The sequence below is a fragment of the Varroa jacobsoni genome, unplaced genomic scaffold, assembly GCF_002532875.2.
Source record: "Varroa jacobsoni isolate VJ856 unplaced genomic scaffold, vjacob_1.0 scaffold_498, whole genome shotgun sequence".
Lineage (NCBI taxonomy): Eukaryota > Metazoa > Arthropoda > Arachnida > Mesostigmata > Varroidae > Varroa > Varroa jacobsoni.
Genome location: NW_019213400.1, coordinates 298,216 through 318,202, shown reverse-complemented (window position 1 = coordinate 318,202; position 19,987 = coordinate 298,216). Strand labels below are relative to the sequence as shown.

The 19,987-nt window shown below is 38.7% G+C and overlaps 1 protein-coding gene across 6 annotated transcripts; it reads right to left on the bottom strand.

Annotated features, from left to right (window-relative positions):
- Positions 1 to 1,009: 1,009 nt before the first annotated feature.
- Positions 1,010 to 14,679, bottom strand: LOC111260970 (deubiquitinase DESI2). 6 transcript variants are annotated; one of them, XM_022834103.2, is made up of 6 exons: positions 10,583 to 14,679; positions 9,465 to 9,793; positions 6,899 to 7,065; positions 5,438 to 5,579; positions 4,906 to 5,047; positions 1,010 to 2,142 (listed from the first exon to the last, which is right to left on the bottom strand). In XM_022834103.2, the coding sequence occupies exons 2-6, from the start codon at positions 9,501 to 9,503 to the stop codon at positions 2,015 to 2,017; spliced, it is 618 nt and encodes a 205-aa protein (XP_022689838.1). In that variant the 5' UTR covers positions 9,504 to 9,793; positions 10,583 to 14,679; the 3' UTR covers positions 1,010 to 2,014. The 6 variants fall into 6 exon arrangements, with proteins under 6 accessions (XP_022689838.1, XP_022689834.1, XP_022689835.1 ...); XM_022834099.2 differs by lacking the exon at positions 1,010 to 2,142 and having other exon boundaries at positions 3,389 to 5,047; XM_022834100.2 differs by lacking the exon at positions 1,010 to 2,142 and having other exon boundaries at positions 3,389 to 5,047; positions 10,615 to 14,679.
- Positions 14,680 to 19,987: the final 5,308 nt, after the last annotated feature.

Sequence of the window (19,987 nt, the reverse complement as noted above, 5' to 3'; positions counted from 1 at the left end):
ATAGAAACGGACGTATAAATTATATAATTACAATCAATGTGTTTCCGGTTTTGACCGGTTGTAGGTATATAATACCCTTATGCCCGGTTATTTTGCCAGTCTCTAGCTGCTGAACGTCGTGATTGCTCGAAATATGATGGCAGCGGAGGGATTCAAGGAAATATAGACTACCCGATCCGCTTTGTGGAGAGTCTGCATATATATACATACATATACATATAATTGTTTTCTCCTAATTTTATATATATATATATATTATAGTCATATATATCAATAGTTTTATATATATTATAGTCATTTACGATAGTAAGCATATTATTTATCAAACGTAACACGTGTTATCATCTAACCAGTGGTTATACATTCTCTCTTCTTTACGTGATTTCCATGTATATGTATGTGTATTTTGGGCTAAAATAGCCGCTCTTTCCGAACCGCACAAGAGGCAGTTTTATCCAGTTAATAGATCACCCTATAAATAAATGTGGTCGTTTACATATGTATTTATATAATTTGTTAAATTGTATCTATTTGTTTGTATACAAAACTCGGAAAATTGTTCTCTTTTGCATTCGATTTTCCACGTATTCGGGATGAAAAACAAGTCCGTCCTTGAAATTTAATGAAGTTAACGCGTGTGGTATGCGTAGTCTCGTATAGTTTTGTTAATATCATAGAATAAACGTACTTGCTGGGTTATCTATAAACGATTCTGCCGTAAAACATTACGAATAACGGAGACGTAAAAGATGTGACTCGGCAAGAAATCTTACGAATATTATAATGTTTGCTTCCATAGATGAGAAGTTTTAGAACTAAGACAGCCGTTGCGAGGCAAGTGACGTATGGAAGATATATCGATATAATGAACATTGCGTTTGAGGGGCAGTTGGCAATTTTAGCAAATGCACATGTGAGATTCCCGGAAAAGACTTTTAAGATTCTGTCTAAAGACGCAAGGTGTCTGCCAAGTATGCGACAATCCTCCTATACAAATTAGAATCTAGCATAAAGGAATTAAATGTTTTATTCAAAGATATATGAAGAGGAAGACGCTTTGTATCTAGAATGGGAAAAATAAATGGGTCAAAACATATATGAATAAAGTACGCACCATAATCGGCGTAAAGTTGATATTTGTTGGAATTAATCAACTCCACAGAGTTCTAGAGGCTCGCTAGAGATTCATTGAACGTGTGGTGCTTATCGTCGATGAAGCTCATGTCGAAGCGAAAATTAATTAGCAATGTTTTTATTTTGCAAACACGGTCAAAGTATAGTTACAGGTTGGCATTGACTTTCTAAAATTAATCAAGTTCATCAGATATCCGTTTTGTTAACCTACGTTACATTCGTAGTACCTGTTACTCCATTACTTGTGCTTTTGGCTCCTGTGTAAAGACAGTGTTACCATATAGGGTTAACGTTATCACCACGGGATGCTGCGCTATCTATTATAGCTGTCACAACTTTACTTTTTTCTCCAGTTTACATGCTGTTTTTTTATAAACCAGAATAAGGCAGTCACTTGTCTAACTATGACGATATCATGGCATTATGAACCTCCAGCTAACAAACTATGCCACTCACACTGAAAGCCACGACCATTGGCGCCATGTAACTGAGTATCTTCTACACAAGTATTATAGTACTTTCCTATAGCTCATTTCCTTCTACAATGTGTACAGAATTGTTTATTTACAGAACCGAGCTGTCGTCAAACAGCCAGCTTTTATGTTACACAATCCTTAAAACGCTCTCCTTCCAAGTAATCCAGAGTAAGCCAAGTGCTACAACGGCAAATCGCTTTTGTGATTCTAAACCTACGACGACTTGCGGAATCTGTGGCGGAGCTCGTTTTTGGCAGAGTCATAAGTAGGATTGTTAAGGTATGCAGAATGTTATAGAGGTGCATTTGTGTAAGTCGTCTTTCTTGTAGCAGCCGCTGCCGAGGTGTTGTTGGTGTCCGACTGGAGGACGGCCACGCATCGTGTTCGTCAACGGGTATGCTGATTCAGATCCGCCGTTCATTCGGCGCAGGGTGGGGTAACGAAGAGGGAGAAGGCGGAACTCCGGAGTCCCTCGAGTTCGTGAACGAAGACGTTCGACTCCGTACTGTAGGATGTAGAGGAGAATTTGAACCTGTAGAAGCAAATGGGGGTAGAATTGCATCATAGTGGAAAAACCACAAGATGAACAAGAAAGAAAAAACATACAGATCTTTAATAATTATTAAAAAAAAAAAAAGTTCACTAAAAGGACGTTATATAATAAGGGATTTAGACAAAAAGAAGCGTGTTTTTGTGTTGAATGTTGCGTGGATGTTAATCACAGTGAAGTCTTCTGAAAAACAAACCAAAAGATACATGCATTCAGCAATAATTTTCAATTGATGACACGAAGAGCTACGCTATATAAAAGAACGTGCTAGAAGCCGGGGTTTTTAGGAACAGTCATATTTGTGCGTGCCACCTTCTGCCATTTAGATGTTCAAAGCTTTTAAGTTGCAGGTTAACTACCAACGATGCTTGCGATACTATGGTTCCATCTAAAGAGAATTGTTGCATGAAGATAACTGTGGTTAGTCTTCCATTAGATATTACCCATCAGTTCACTTAGTTGGCAGTTGTTGACTACCAATTCATCGGTAAAGTAAGTAAATCTTATCAGTTTGTCGCTTCCTGGTCGTATAAGGCATCAATTATGGATAAATTATATTACTTTTCAAACAAGATTGTCAGCTTGAAAATGTCTAAAAACATATATATATATATATATATATATATATATATATACTCAGGTGAAAATATCAAAGAAGCATACAATAGTCTTACGCTGGTTACAGTGGTTGCGAGACAACTAATGGACTAAAACGGTTCTTTTACTAGAATACCAATATGGTTTCAAATTGTTAGAGCACACAAAGCATCGAACATTTTCTTCTTAAGACATCTTGCATGAGCCAATGATACGAATAGCTTTGTGTGATACTCGAATCACACATTAACTTCTAGTCCGTTGGTTTAATTTCAAACAGCATAACATAAACTAACTAAAAATATCTATAAATGAAAAAGTTGCCATCATAACTTTTGTATAATGTTTTACATAACACTACGGACCTGCTATGCTAAATAAAACATATTCAAATTGGTTTCTCAAATTCTTTCAAAAATAAAATGTTTGGTTTCCGTGTTGTTCGTGCAAGCACAACCATTCTCTTTTCTCACTGAAAAAACATCTATTGAATGATTCAATGGGCTTTGAACATGTAAGAGTATTGTGCAAAATGAAATATTGAGCTTCAACAGATTCCAGCACCGAACTAATAGCGTGGATCGCGCATTCAATGTGTAGACAAAGAGAGACGCAAGAAACAACTGCCTACTTTAGTTCGATTCATGTTTATTCCTTAATTACCTAATACATCAGAATCCATCCCGTCTCAAGATTGCATTAATTTTTTGACACGTCATTCCAATCTTTTCGCGGCAGTAGCTAAATACGCCCGTGGTATTCATCCACCATTCTACCGCATTCGACAGTCGTGGTAACGCTTACACCTTTCGTGTACCCTAGTTAATATTTCGAACTGTGGTGTCTCGGAACCGAAACAACACACATCAGGAAAAAACAACCCACTAATTCGTTTAATCATGGGTAAGCATAATAAGATGCTACTATTATAAATAATGAACACATTACCCTTTCGAGATATATACACAGACAAATATTTCTGGGATGACCTTACGTCGCAATATTTGTTTTTCTAAGTAATTAGCTCACCTTCTGTATGAGTTATGGGACACTATCACAACAAACAGGGACTTGGTATTATCCAAAGGTGTCTTCATTGCCAGTGTGCTATATATACACGTGAAAATCGATCGGTGTCTAAGTACAGTTAGATACGTAGGATATGATAATCGATGGGCCGACTAGCAGGTCAGTCATTCGTATGTACACATGCGGTAATTGTCAACGGGTGTTATATTGAAATCTAAGGTATTATCGCCAATAAAATGCTCTATAGAAAAGTTATGTACTTATATTCAAGGTTATATGCTTATGGCAGAGTCAATAGCGGACAGTCATGTCAAATACCTTACAAAAACAATCGAAACTCTCGTTTCGAGTAGGAATACACTGTTTCTAGCAAAAACAGTGTGAAAGTCACACCTTGAACGTTAGGTGAATTGCAGCCTCTATGAAATGCTCTTGTTCAACGAAAACGTAATTCTAGCTAATTGCTAAGAGAAGTATTAATGCACTGTACAATTCCTAATCAAAGAAAATAAACTTGCTATAGATCGGCTTCAAGAGAACGCCAAAAAAACGACATATCATCCGTTCATCGACGCTTAGTTACAACGTACCCTCTAAGACATTCTTTTTTCTATCGTAAAAATTAATTCATATCAGGTTATAGTGTAACTACTCGCCAACTAATAATCCATACACATGTTTGAAAACGATAACAATAAAAGTACATACACTAAAATAGAACATTTTCAAACAATATATCAGAATAGGTCGTATACACATCATTACGTACAGGCATGCCATGGAGGGCAAGCGACAGGCGCATTTCGTATTCTACAGTGGAATTGTTCTATGTAATGAATTCTATACAATGTAAATAAAGAGTTTTCCTAAATAGCTTTGTTTTTCCACTTTTCTGTCAGGCTCTGTGCTTGTGGCCAGAGAGACCATAAAGCATTTATACACAAGGGCCAAACACATATCACATGTTCTTGTTGCCCTGATGTGGTCCACTTTGTCTTTTCTTGGGGGGTTGATGAGGGCCCCGGGGACGCTGCCGGTGCGGAATATCCAGCATTTGGCTTTGAGTGGTCCTATTGAAATGGTCTCGACGTTGTTGTTGTTGGGTTTGTGTGGTGGTACCTTGCTGGTGTCCCTCGATGCTTTGTTGTAGGGCCACGGGGGTCAGCCACTCTTTAGGGATGCACCTTTGCAGAAACGGCACCCGCGAACTGAGATACGCCAGACGATTCACCCAGGACGGGATCTCACTTCCGCAGAGAATCTGTTCAATGATGCACAGAGGGTTCAATGATGCGAATATAGGCATTTCCCATTAACATACATAGCACATATAATAAATTCAGACAGTTGTATAAGTGATTTATGACTACCTGTTTTGAGCAAAAATCTGTTCCTCTACTGACTGATATACTTGTCTTGATTTTCACCGATGTTTACATCCATATAAATGGGACAACTGCACGTAAACTTAATTTATTGAAATAAGAATGTAAAATTTGAGCAACAATATGGCTAGATTTCTTAGGGTAAAAGCCATTTCTTTCTGCTTCGAAAGCAGAAAGCTAAAATTGATTTAAATATAGTCCTCAGTGGAGTCAAAAAACCTTAGTTTCCATTTACCGCCAAAACCTTTCTTGACAAACATACATACCTTGCCAAGTTCGCCGGTAAAGTGGTTACAGTTCTTGTTCATCAAATGGTAGAGATCCCCCCGAAAATCATCACCCATGCCTTCTACTAGGTTACGTACTTCATCTTCAGTAAAATCCGTCTGGCCCAAAACGATCGACGTCCTATATCAATGAGATATAAAACATAAATAATCTAAATCACATAACCTTTTATTTAAACATTTGCCTGAGGATACCATATTTGATATGTAATTATCTATACGCCAATATGTAAGCTCGTTTCTGTTATTGGGAAATAATCCTTGCCAATATGAGTACTGTTGGTAGCGCGATAATTCTATATATATATATATATATATATATAGGATTATCACGAAAATGTTAACTACCTTTAAGCTAAGATTGCAGCTGATATTTTTTATGTTTTAAAATAATATTACTAAGCTATATAACCGTTATTTTGAGCAGTAGTTTTCTGCCATTTTCTAGCAAGTCCATATTGTAAAACCTTTTTGATTTCTTACGGAATGATGGAAAACTGTAGTGAATGATTTTTGTATCCCTTCGTTGAGATTAAAGTAGTACCACTAAGAAAGTTCCGTAGAAACCGAAACACAGCAGCAAATTATTCTCAGTTCTGCCAGACACATAGCGTCGCCTTCTTTGGTCTGGATTTTATCACAGATTGTGGAGCATACTTTTTTATTTGCACATTATTGTCATACGTGATCTATTTTCTATCACCCGTTATCGAGGGTTTTATAAATGGTGCGAGTTTGATACATTACTTTAAAGTTTCACAGATGGAAATACGACTGAGTCAATTATTTTGTGTTAATTTACATGATACCCAAATATCGAGCTTTATTTTTTGTAATCAGCTTTTTCAAATGGTGTAAAAATTTTTGGTAATGGATGTTTAGTCTCTTAACGATATCGCAGCTACTCACGTGACAATCTTTCTCAACTTTTGAAATAATTCTATCAGCGTTTTTCGCAGTTGGTCGATCATTACGTGGAGCATTTTTCGCGTTGAAATTTTCAGACCGAAAGCGACAGAACCGTCTTTAGGTTATTCCGTTCGGTAACTCATTTTTTTTCAGAAATTTTGAAAATCAAGGTGCTTTATCTCAAGTCGGAATAAATGCATTCGAAATGTTTTAGCACAGTTGCTATCTTCAAACCTCTTTACCTATATTATATGTAATATGTAGCTTTAAATTCATCTAGCCATAAAAACGCTCAAAACCGCATATATGTGATTTAGTAAAAAACATTCTATAGTGATTAGTGCCGTGTACTATGTAATGCATTCAGGTTGGTGCCAATTGCAATCGCCTCGCGCATAGGTACTGCAGCACAAACTAAACGCAGCTCTCACTCGTTGCATTGATGTTAGTTCTTTCAAATACAGATGTGTTGGCTTTGCATTCAATGTCTATAAATAAGGACACTACTCCATAAAACATATCAGAGCTTACTTATATTTGAAGTTATCACCCAACTCTTCAGCGAATTTCGGTATTATCTCAAATATGCCAGTGAAGGCAAATGGATGTCCTCCATAGGCGTACTCTGTCCCATAAACCTCCACGCCTGAATGAAAAACTCCGACACCGAGGTGTGACGTCCACTCGTTTGTCCAGTACTGGAAGGAAAAGAACGCATAAAGGGTACGTTAACCAAACAGAATGTATATATACGTGTACATATATACTTCTGTGAACGCTGCAGCTTGACATCGAAATAGCTAACAATGCGTCCGACAAAAAGCCCTGTACATCATACCATTCAAATCGTACCTAAACCAAAGGTGTTTTAAAAGAAATATCTGAAAGACATGTCGTACCTTGTGTACTTGATTTTTCGCCTGCTTTGATTCGTTGTATGCTTTTCGAATATTTCGCTTATATTATCTATAGAAATAAAAATGCAACTGTATTTTATCCGAAAATGGAAACAGCAATCATATATTAGTAATAATCATTAAAGAGACGCATAATCATAATCAATGGCACGCAAGGAAAATGCACTTACACTTTTCTTTTTTTTGTAAATTTAGTTGAAAAAATTACCACTAAAATTCTGGAAGTCTCAAGCTAGCTAGAGTGTCACTATAAGTGTCTCTTTTGATGATAATCACCATTATATTAACATCTGTTAATAATTTCTTGTCTTATGTAGTTGAACGACATATCCGTCACCGCCAAAAAGTGTGGTAAAATATTCAATGCATATCCAACTATGAAGAGCTACATGCGACGAATATTGGGTTCAGTGTTTCGTCTAAGCCATTTTGAACCACTCGAGAGAATTCGTGACACTTCGGATTATTTCGATCAGCTTCAAATAAAGTTCAGACCGTGTTTAGCCTGTGACGTTTTACTATGGTTTTTCGACTGGAAAGCTCAAACATAAGATACAGTTGATCATTGATTTGAAAAAGTAAAATTGCATCATTACGAAATGATGCTTATCGATAACAAATATAAGAATGTGACCGAAAGGCAACACTAAAAAAAAATGGTGAATTAGTTTTCAGCGAACGTGTCCCGAACGCACCACAATCAAAATTACCAAAAAAATACCAAAGTCAACGTTCCTCTAAAAAGCTACAGATGATATTTACTAATAAAGAGGTAATATTGAATTTTTGCTTTTTTCAGTACATCGTAAAGCTCAAACGTATAATAATCCTAATAAATAACTACTCAAAGTATCATGCATTACGGTTTACAAAACCATGTCCGCCTGATAGCTCCCAAGACGTTTCGATAGCGAAATACCCAAGCACAGCCTGACTAACTTACGTACAGTCTATATATGAACCATAGACGAGTATAACTATATCCCTCACTGCCGTGTGCACCTTTCCGATTTTTAACCAACTGACATTAGTTAAGTGCGACTGATCAACAACTATATTAATGATCCCTAATGAGTGCCATATCAAACATGTACACCAAAATCCGCGTGTATTATTGTCATTTACCTTTATAATCCAGCATATAAGCACTATATACATATTTTTACTATTAGTAACTATACTATTAGAGCTGTTGGTAAAGCTAACCACACAGCCAATGTTGCTTTTCACTGACAGTACAACGAGACGATACAGTGCAGTAAAGTGGGCTGTTGGTATATTTCGAAGGCAACACGGCCTCCTCCTGGGGGAACTGCTAACGTCTTTCCTCCCTAATGAAGACGTGACGATGTACCGCCAATTAACGAAGAACGTATCAGCCACAAAAACATTTTCGTGCTAGCCTGCACAGCCGCTATAACACTGACGCCTACGCTTTTCGCACATTGCTAGACAAATCACACGGACGTGCTATAATGACTGACAATGCATAATACAAAGCGTGATCATGCCAGAGGTAGCGACTGAGGAAGACATTTACCTATTTAACAATAGCGGTATATATGCGTATATATATATATATATAGTTGAGCACTACAATGTCCAATAAATTAATCATTTTCCTGTAAATCTATGCCTATCCATGTGCGTCCGATTTCTTTTTAGTTATGCCAATAGATTTACTTGTAGAGTAATAATCGCATCTTAATGAAGCACCGTGGTGAGCATACTGCGATACAACCCAAATTAGGGTGCGTCCTATGACAGGCGTTCTACAGGCAGGAGCAGACGTGGCGGAAAGCTGAAGTTTTAGTTGTCGCTTAATGGATTCACAGTATAAAAAGCCGTTCTGGAAGCTCAAATGAACAACATATCGGAAAATCTGACTCTGATCGATTCTGTTCCAGTATTTCGTTTTGAAGAGCCCCACTTTGTAGAAATTGAACAGAGGATATACTGCTAGAATAACAAGCCATATATTCGAATAATCTAGTGATAAATGAAAAAGGAACCCTCACAACTGACGTCTCTCGATCGGCAAATAAGGTTAAGGCGCTGCAAGCTAAATCGTTGCTCAGTTTGCCAACAAAAAAAGCAACGGAATCTCATTTAATGTGGCTTCTCGTTATCAATGGATCTACATGAATGTACACTTTAAATATAGAACTATCTCTACTTACCATATCGTAGACGTTGAGAACAACGGGTTCGCGTGCCATTTTGTTGTTGTTGTTGTTCTTTTAACCGTAATTTTTTAATCTTCTATTGATCGTCGGTTAAAACATTTTCATTCGTAGATTCTTAATTTTTCGCTGGTATTATTGTTTTTTCTGCTAGACGCCTTCATTAAAACGAAAGTTTTGCGTCGTGGACGTTCTGTGTTTCCGCAATGGTGTTGATCCGACCTCGGAGTGGTTGGTCTCAATGCAGCGAGAACACCTTTCCGTTTACTGAGTATGCTCTCTATGTTTTTAGAGGAAACTAGTAAGGGCTTTCAGGCTGAAGATCTCTGCAAACGCGACCACGGAATAAGACAGACCAGCAGCCGTAAAAACAGACTGAGAAAAAATAAAACCTTATTACCTCCAATGGATTATCATAACTATTACCGATGACAAATAATGATTTCTTTCCGATATCTGCGCTCGATCCATAATAGAAAACGACGGGGAGACGTTACATACATACATGATCACAGTAATAATCAGCAGCGAGCAGTGGATATTAGAACTAGAAAAGAATAGTGCAGCTCACGATGGTACTGTTATTATCGTTCTACATAAGGATCTCAATATGATTTTACTTTACTGAACATTCGATTCATTTAACAACGACGCGTATGCCAGTGTCACTCACTGACTTTCGTCACTCTTGACACCGTATAATAATGCGACATAAATGCGGGCGCATGTAAACTATCCGAGATGTGTAAATTTACGAAAACAATCTACCCTTCATATCGTGTGTTAATATTCAGTGCTTTTCCAATAATAATAGCAATAATTGAGCTATAGAGATCACTTTGTGTTGCCAGCATATGCTTGGGGAACTACGGACGAGTAAGACTACTAATCCACTATAACCCTCCAAAAAGAAATAAAGTTATCCACGCAATGGAAGGTAAAACCCGTGTTCGTTGTGCAACTTATTTTTTTTCTAGCTATTTATCTTGTTCGGACGGTCGATCGGTCGGTCACTCACTCACTCACAAGAAAAATCAAGCTGAACTTTCAACTTCGTCCATGTATCTTTCCTGATGCTGCTACTGCTGTTCGCATCAATTGATTTTCTTTCGTACCTCTAAAAAACGCTTTTGGTTAGTCGACTGACCAGATGCCGTGATGGTAACAGCATTGGGCGTTCCATGCATAATCCTGAGAATGATGGTCACCATCGTTCCTTGTATTAGTGTTCTCCAGAGGAAGCATCTCTTTCTCTTAGTTTCTCTCTCTCTTGTTTATTGGTTTCTTACTTTACACAAGTTGCGATCGTATAGCAAGTTGTGCTTGTCAGTCTTGCGTTACTTTACCACCCCTCCGTGCTTGTCCTATCCGTTTGATTTGGCACCACTGGCGTAAGATACCACCGCGGCCTTCGCCACCTTAACAGCCTATACTACCAGAACACATCCTGACAATACATAGCAACACACGCAGTACTTTCGAACGCATGCGGAAATCGAACGCAGAACCTTCACATTTACAGCCACACCGCTTTATGCCTGTAAATGATCTGATAAACACTTTTCAATTCGATTAGGGAAGCACCTGATTACCGGCTCTCACCTTCATGTAACAACAGATGATTATCGTTGTTATCTGATGATTCCTCGTTCTTTCCAGCTAGTTAGATGCACATATTGTTACAGCACGTCATGATGAACAACGAAAACAAAACACGATGACAATGATGATAATAATGATGGTTACGATGACCACTTGTGTCAGCTAACGTACTTTTTCCTTTTATTACAAAGGCCTCACAAGTTTTTCGGCGCCATCACCGAAATCGTGACTGGTGCAGCGACTCTAGCGCTACCAATACTACCGGCGGTAATAAACTGCAACGATGAGTGGCATCGCTATCGTATGTCTGCTGACGACAATAATAATGAAGGCAACGAAGAAGAGCGAAAAGGTCCAACACCAACAAACAATTGGTGCAGGTACCGTATGCTAGATTCAGTGGCCACAGCAGCGACAGCGGTGTCAATAATCAAACAAACCAATTAATTCAAGTGGCTAGATAACAGTGACAATGCGGATGCTGTAATAGCTAGCTTCGTCCCTTTTTGTCTCCCACACTTCAACAACACAGCAACAGGCGATAGATCAACGTTGACATAGGCCATCACAACGCCAGTGACGATAGCTTGCGCCGTCGTGTCGGTACACTATGAGCTTTCATTACTATTGCTGTTGAGGCCGATTGAATTTTCGAGCGCACTGTATGAAATGTTTCCTTGGCCTATTCTGATCCTACCAACGCTTCTTATGCTGTCCTGTTGGTAAGACGATGCGCGCACAGCACCATGGCCATAATTGTAATCATAGCGGTAGAATAGATAATAATGATTATGTTCCGGAGCGCTCCGCAACAACACTCCGTGGCGGGCGATAGCGGTTACAAGGTTGGTGTGATGTCCGATCTATGGGTCCACCTTTGCTGTGCTTCCTTTCTTTTTTGCCTCTGGCCCGGCTTCGTGTTTCATTTTGTCGTAGCCATTCGATACAAGAGTGACTAGATCGGACACAAACAAGGCGCTTCGCTTTGACAGACAATATTCAAGCGAACTGATCGACGATTCCTTTAGCTCTCGAGAGACGGCGGTGCCGGCCGCAATGGTGAACGGTCGTGAACGCTATCGGCCGGAATCTGTTGATTTCTTGTACACGGTAGACCCCGCCGCGACTGCATTGGTGGCACGCGCACTTTCCTTCGGGTACAGGCGGTTTGTTAGAACGCACGAATGCACTTACTCTTGCACTCAGTCTCCTGGCGAACGGCCACTTGCGGTGCTAGCACTGCTGATTATGGCTATTATTATTGTTATTATTATATTATTAGATACTGAACGTTTCCATTATACAAATGCCGTTCACTTGAGAGAGGAACTGAGACTGCTGTTGGCTGTGATAACAACGATAACGATAACAACATCAGCAACAGTTGCAGCTGTACGAAAGGAGTAGCAGATGCGGGCTCACCGACGGCACACGGCGCATAGAAAATCGATTCGATTTCTTCTTCACTGCTGGAGTTCCTGTTCTTTGGGCCGCTAAGGGTGGCGGCAGCGGCAGCACCTCCCTGAGAACAGCCACGCAGCAGATCGACAACGGCTCTGAACAGCCAGCATAGAAAAAGAGAAGCAATAGCGATTGTTTGCGAGCACGATAACACCTACAGTCGGCAACAGAGCCTCGGCCGCAGTCATCGCCACCAGCGCACTACCACTACCATGACGACGATGACGACGACGACGATCACTATAAACAGTAGCGTCTAGGAGTCGTACACGATAGATACAGTTAGTAGTAAAGCACCGTCGTTGCCTATAATAGACACGACAGACAGACAGACAAATGCACACAGTGACGGTAGACAGAAAAGTGCTGCCGCTGGTGCTGCTGCCACAGCAGCAGCAGCAACAGCCGGCGCAGGGATGGCACAACGCGCTTGCTAGAGTCTGCCGTTGCCGCTTTCTCTTTCTCAGTGTAGTTTGTGAACAAATGCTGTTTGTGCTACATGAAGGATTGAATTAGTCAGGCAGGCAGCAGAATAGGCCACTAATGCGGACAAGCAGGCTAGCGGGGCTAAGGCCGTCTGCCCACCTATTCGACGGCTGTACGATGTCGTCTACTTCGAACGGCGCGGGAAGAGGCATATGAGCGTGATTTGGGTGGAGCATCTGGCTAGAGACTGTGTTGAAAGTGTCTATTGCTGGCGAATCCGATAAATGGCACAGGGACGAAGATTGTCATGATGCACCAATTTTGGTGACAAAAAGTGGTGACTAAGGAATTTTCATGTAATATAATAACTTTACGGAAGCATAGAAAGAAACAGCCGCATGCGTATCGATAAATGTGTGCGGCAAAATGGGTAACAAAGCTTGAAGAATCGAAAGAACCTTGCAACGCACCACGACAATCATGTGACAGGCAGCAGGAAATGTCGTGTTATCCCTGTCGTTCGGTCAGGTAGCTGAGTAAGTAGGCAGTTAACCGGAGGACGAGTGAAGGTAACGGCTTACTAATTAATGTTGCAGTCGCTTGCCAGTAGTCAGATCTAGCCGATGTTAGGTCCGGAGCAGGACAGCATACGAGCCATTAATTAATTGTACGCAGCAACCCACGATTACCTGTTAGTTACTTCATAAAATTGGTCGTCTGGCGTTAGTTGCAACACGACGGTTCGCAGAAGACAGTAGATCGAATGGTAGTGGACACCACAAGCATTATAGATATATATACACCTGTAAACATTACATACGAACGATGACGGCAAGTGAACTTGACAGTTGATCAAAGAAGACACATATATCCACAACATAATAGTTCGGTAGTAACATTTTCTTACCTATCTTAACCTTGCTTAATCTTTAATGTGGAAAAAATAACTAAGGTATGCTAAGTGCTATTAGATTACTGAACTTCGTAAACAATCTCCAACGAAAATAAAGATAAAATTTTGTATGTATTTTATCTTCTTTTTTTCAATAGTAGACTAAGTTCTTTTTTCAAATCGTGGCATTAGTCAGAAGTTGAACAACTTTCTTTTTTCCACTGTTTCCAATGAACTGTATTGCTCCGCCATCAAAACCGACACGTCAATCTAGATCCGTTAGAAAAATGATTAATGTGTCGATAGTCGATCATCTTGAGGAAAATCTCTAAACTTCAGTCTATAGCTATTCATGCAAAATAAGATCTATAGGAGTTATAAAATGACGACTCAACTTTATAAAAGTTATTCGATAGATGATCAGTGCTACGCGCGAAGCTACTAATGACTAGGAAAGGCACAGAACTGATAAACATGAAGCGAATAAAATATATAATACATCCTGTGTAGAGCAATATATTATATGTAGCTAGGATAGTTAAAGCATTTTTGATATGTTGTTCATGCGTGCGTCCTAGATAGCTGTTACTTACATTTCTACTCGGCTCATCTTTGGCTGCCAGTTTGCAAGTAGCCGCCGAAGCCCGGACTCGATTGTTTACGTCCTCTCCTAGCGCGAGAGATCAACTTGATTGCAAAATATTGAGTTAACGTGAAGGAGTTTTTACTGTTCGAACTAAGAACTTTGCTGTTTCGCCCTTTATATGAACAGTCGACAGCGGGACAATTCGTTTTATAGGTTGAAGACTTCTACGTGAAGATTCGATAAGATGCCAGCCGTGCCACAGAATGGCGTTAGGGGTCATCAGATATCGTGCATGGATCGCATCTGGATGGGCGCGAAGATGGGCATGCTTGTGGGCGGTGGATTCGGCATATTGCTTGGAGCTTTCACTGCTCTACGCGGAGGTTATCGAGGCGTCGAGCTACTCAAAGTTGCTGGGAAGAGCACGGTCCAATCCGCCGGAACTTTCGGCACTTTCATGGCAATAGGATCCGGCATTCGATGCTAAATGTTCGATTAGTGGATTACGACGGGAGTAGTGGAAGACATCAGTGGATATAGACCTCAATGGCAAAATGCGGTTCCATCTTAACCGCAAAGAATTCGTCGTACCGTTTTGTACGCACTCCGAGAATCATAGCGTGCTGTGGCAAAATTCCTGCGCGTTGTTCCATTAGAAGAGAAGGGAGCAGTGTGCGCTTAGAAAGGCAGTTATCTTTTAGTGGAAGTTTCTCCCAATAATTGTAAATATTATTTGCAGTATCTGTAATACATAGAAGGTGGAAATAAATGTTTTATTCTATTGCAGACAGCTACGTTTGAATGCTTTTGTTTTCCATCTGAAAATATTAAAGAAGCTTTTAATATATATATGTATATAGGGTGCTGAATGCGTAGAAAAGAAATAAACAGAAAATTTTTATTATTGTAGATGATTATTTTGAATTGGTTATTTAATCATGTACGTGAAGAAGATACATATAGTTAATTTCTCATTCAGGTAACATACATTTATTTGTCGTGAGCGAATTAGATACGAAACAACTAGAAATAATATAACATGTAAGAGAACATGAGCTTTTTTTCATTTACATTCTTTTCACGAAAACGATATAGAATTAGAATGAACTGACTAATGACAAAAACTATAATTTAAACTAATGATATGATCACCTAAACATTGAACGCTTCTGGAATTAATCTCCGCTTTCTATTTAACAAAGCATTACCTTTTCTCGCATACAAGTGCTTTTTTTTATTTTGTAAGATCCATATTCAATTGGCACTAATATTAGTGCTTTACGCAGTCACTGTTGCTGCGATTGGTCTAGCCTTTCTACTACTTCGAAGCTCTTCATATGTTCATTTGCACTAAATAGGAAGTTGATATCTGGGGTCCTATTTTGCGAATTATTCAATCCGAAACTTCGCCAACTTAACAATTTTTGTTTGCGTTAAAATTGACTATTAGCTTCAACATGTTCTCTTTAAGTAATGATTCAGTAATTCTTTCTATTCTTGAATGTTTCATTTCAATATAATTTAAATTTTTTGTTAGTGTGTGTTGCTAGCAACTTTTGGAAGGTTAACATAAACAAACGATGGTCAGAACTTGCATAGACACGTGACGATATTAAGGCTTTCTCTGTCATTATGTTTAATACCACTATGTAAAGCAATGTTGATAATTGAGAAGCTAAAAATTCTAATGGAAATTAACATGTAAGCTATTGCGGCCTACCAGATTTTTCTTAATTGATTTTCAATAAATGTGGCACCGGGAGTAACATGATTTTGTTTACCAGAAAAATACTATTTTGATAAGGGACACTTAAAACCAGAGTTTCTGTTTCGAACTGCATTTGATTGTTGTCAATATTTATTACCCCTTCAGAAATTCGGCCGGCAACGAAAGTCTAGTTGGTAAATACTTAACCTACAAAACTTTTTATGAGGCGTTTCATTTAGCAGCTCGTAAATGTTTTATAACTTATGCCGAAAAACTGGTGCAGCAAAGACCCGAAACCTTTTAGTTATTTTTATTGTTTTTATATTATTCGAAAGTTCGGTCGCCTTTAACTTGCTTTGTTGGCTTTAGAAATGAATGTCAAGCTTCGTTCTATTTGAAAGTAAACATTGGATAACCTATGTTAACCAGTAGAAAGGCACACTTCGTCCTTCATTACAAGTTACTCTACTAAAGATATACGCCTGGAAGGTACTAGATTTTTTCCACCTGTTGCAGTTAACGAAGAGAATATATCTTATCCAACTATTCCTTCGAAAGCATCTGAACGCCCTAGTTGATGTTAAATGGTGACAGAATTAAAGGAGCTTATCTGCTGTCTCAAAGAAGTCAATGGAAGTAATCGCGCCTGGCCTAGTAAGGTATTGTGTTGCTGCATGGAAAGAACGAGCTATATTAACTATTGGTTTTCGCAAGCCGCTTTTACGGCGTAGTAGAAAAGGAGCATCTTTGGAAATGTCGAAGATGGCGTGCACCAAATTTCTGTTACAATATTTAGCAAGGAAAAAATAATCGCATAGAATCAGGATACAAGAGTACAAGATTAGGCCCTTCCGAACAAAGTTTTCCCGCAAATGATGCTCATGGTGACTCGTATTCTGCGATATCATCCACGAGACTAAACTGTGAGGAGCCGCTTATTTTTGAAAAGTGTCGTTGTTTTCAGAACGGTTTTGCGAACACTAAAGTTTAGCATTGCAGTAGAAAGCTTTTAACAGCTTTGGTCAATGAACTGATGAGAAAAATTGGAAATAAATAAGTAGTATTAGCAGATTTTGTGAAATTTGGACACTTATTAGCGAAAACAATTCTCAGAAATGAAAGAACATTGCCTAAGCTAATATATAGCATAAAGCCACAATTATATGGAACAGCTCATAGGTGCTTTGAACTAACGATCTGCTATTCTACATTTTGCCGCTATTATTGATCTTTTTGCCTTAAAATGATCATCATCTTGTATAAACCCGAGCATGGAACCAATCTAACTTCTGATTTTTTGCCGAGTTTCTAAGTTTGTGAAATGAAAAATGATGTACAGGAAATGAGATGTGACAAGCTCCAAATTTCACATTCAAAAGTATTTTAAGGCACAGTAAAGAGTTACCTTTAAGGAGACAAAACTAATTTAGATGCGTAAATAATTATTCTTCGTTTAGTAAAAACATTGCTGTAATGTATTGATCACATCCTACGTTTACATTAAAAATTTAGTAAAAAATACAACTTTAAGCGATTCTACTGTAAGAATTCATATACTATACAAATATAAAAATTATAATGTTTACATAACTCTACATTTTAAGACTAATACATATTTCTAGCTCCACAAGGACAAATGCATTATATGCATGATAATAGCTCTTGGTAGGTGGTCCAAGACCGACATTATATGCTTGCAGTGTTTAAATCCTATGTACAGAGAATATCTTCTCACTTCGAAGTTCTGTGTTCTCCTGCTGAAAGGTGAACATATTTGTTTGTAATTATTTTCTATCAATTGTTTATTATATCATGATAATTTGTCTAACTTCACATTAGCCAACGTTATTGATGTTGAATAACTTAGTATAGTGAGTTGGTTGATAAGTTTCGGGTGCGATGCTTTTAGGTAATTATCAGCGAGTACCAGTGCGAGGTTTTTTCAAATTTATTTTCTCATTTGCCGATGCAAGCATTTGCGCGCAGAGTACAAACCGATCTGATTATCTTATTGATTCAGCGAGTGTGATGCTGACAGATCTGTTGTAGCTGTAAAAGCCCAAATCATGCAGTGATAGGAAGTTTATTTGTTGAACTAATCGGGACGCTTTAGGTAGTCCAAATTTGAAACATGGAGAAAACATGCTTCGTTTCTGGTAGGTCCCTTCATCCTAGACGGTTAAACTGGACGTAAAACTGAAGACAGAAAAAGCTTAACTTCGAATCCACTGTAAGTAGCGAAATATTTTTCAAGGCAAGTCTAGGTAATTATCTAAATATTAGGGCAGATATAAGAGTGATCCTTCTTAAGCTTTGGTAGTAATTTTGAAAATATTTAAGTCAAATGTAGGTTAAGGACATTTCATATATCAGGCGATTTTATACGTTAAACGGTAACTGAATTCGCGATCATTGTTAAACAAGACGGGCCCATAGAGATACCGTTCATTGTATCCTGGTCCACGGGATACTTCCAGCCTGTTAAGCAAAAGACATTCATATTATGGGATTAATAAACCCTACGGCTTTACTGTTCAAAATATAAGGTAACCTTTAATTATGCTTTATAAACTAAGCCTTTTTAAAACGACCTTACGTTCAACACTTACAGACTGAATCGTAAGTTTTTTTTGATAGCGTATCGCTAATTTGGTTATCTTGTCACATGTTACTTGTGTATCTACCTAGCTGTTATTCGCTAGCTTTTAGCATGCATCTTTTAGAAGACATATATTCTCATGGTCGTACACTTGTGGTCGATTTCTATTGATGCTTATTCTATTTTGGTTCCGTATTGAAACGCATGCATGTCTCTTTAATTGGCCTCACGATTCTCGCATTAAAATAATGTTCGATACAATAAAACCCTGGTTACCGTGGTGATTGATAATTCAGCAGAAATGCCCTCTTTTGGAAAATATTCAAAGCTTTAAATGAAGGTCTGTATGCTATTGAGAAGCGCTAAATAACACCCGAAGACTCAGAAGGTTATATAAGGTGCAATTGGAATCCTGGACGAATTATTGCGTTAACTCAGCCTCGTCTGCTCGGAATATCTTTCATTTTTGTGCTACTGCTATCTTCTGGGAAATTGTTGCAGAAACTTAATCTTTGCAGAGAGCTCACAATTGTATGGACGGATATTGTAATAAATGTTGAAAAGATCAATTGTTGCTCAAACGTAGTAGTTGTACTCAGGCTGTTAGGCGCCCACCGCCGGCCACCGAGAATTCTACCTATCACAGCTTGCTAGTGAAAACTCATCGTTAGTTAATTGCCCAGAACACTGTTCCACTGGCCAGCTTCATAAAAAGGGCACGTTTGAAACATAGCTTTCACTAGCTCTTATAGCCTGTCTCAACTAAAAGTAACAAATGTTTTTTGCTGTTTTGCTGTCAGCTTTTCCCCAACCTCTCCAATGTACAATATCGTAGCCATCCCAAAGACAACGGACATGTTGTTAGACAAACGAACGGTTTGTTTCGTATCCGTCTCCTTGGCAGCGCTGGGGACAGTCAACAAGTAAACGTCGCATCGATTTTCTCGTTGAATCGACATTGTTTTGACCGCCTATAGTATCCAAATTTGTCGGCCCAGGGCGCGATTAGAAAAAATAAACGACACTAGAAGACGCATTTGCCCTCGTCGTTATTCTGCTCATACGTGTGTGTACGCTCGCTCCATTATCGACATAGAATAGCTGTGTTAGTATCTTGCACGCAACTACGAGGGCAAAACCCGTTCTAAATGGTAAAAAGAGAGGACTTGTCGAGTAAACGTCTTCTTCTCCAGCGAGTTGATTACTGCAATAGAAACGGTAAACGGTTATTTGTGCGGTGAGACGA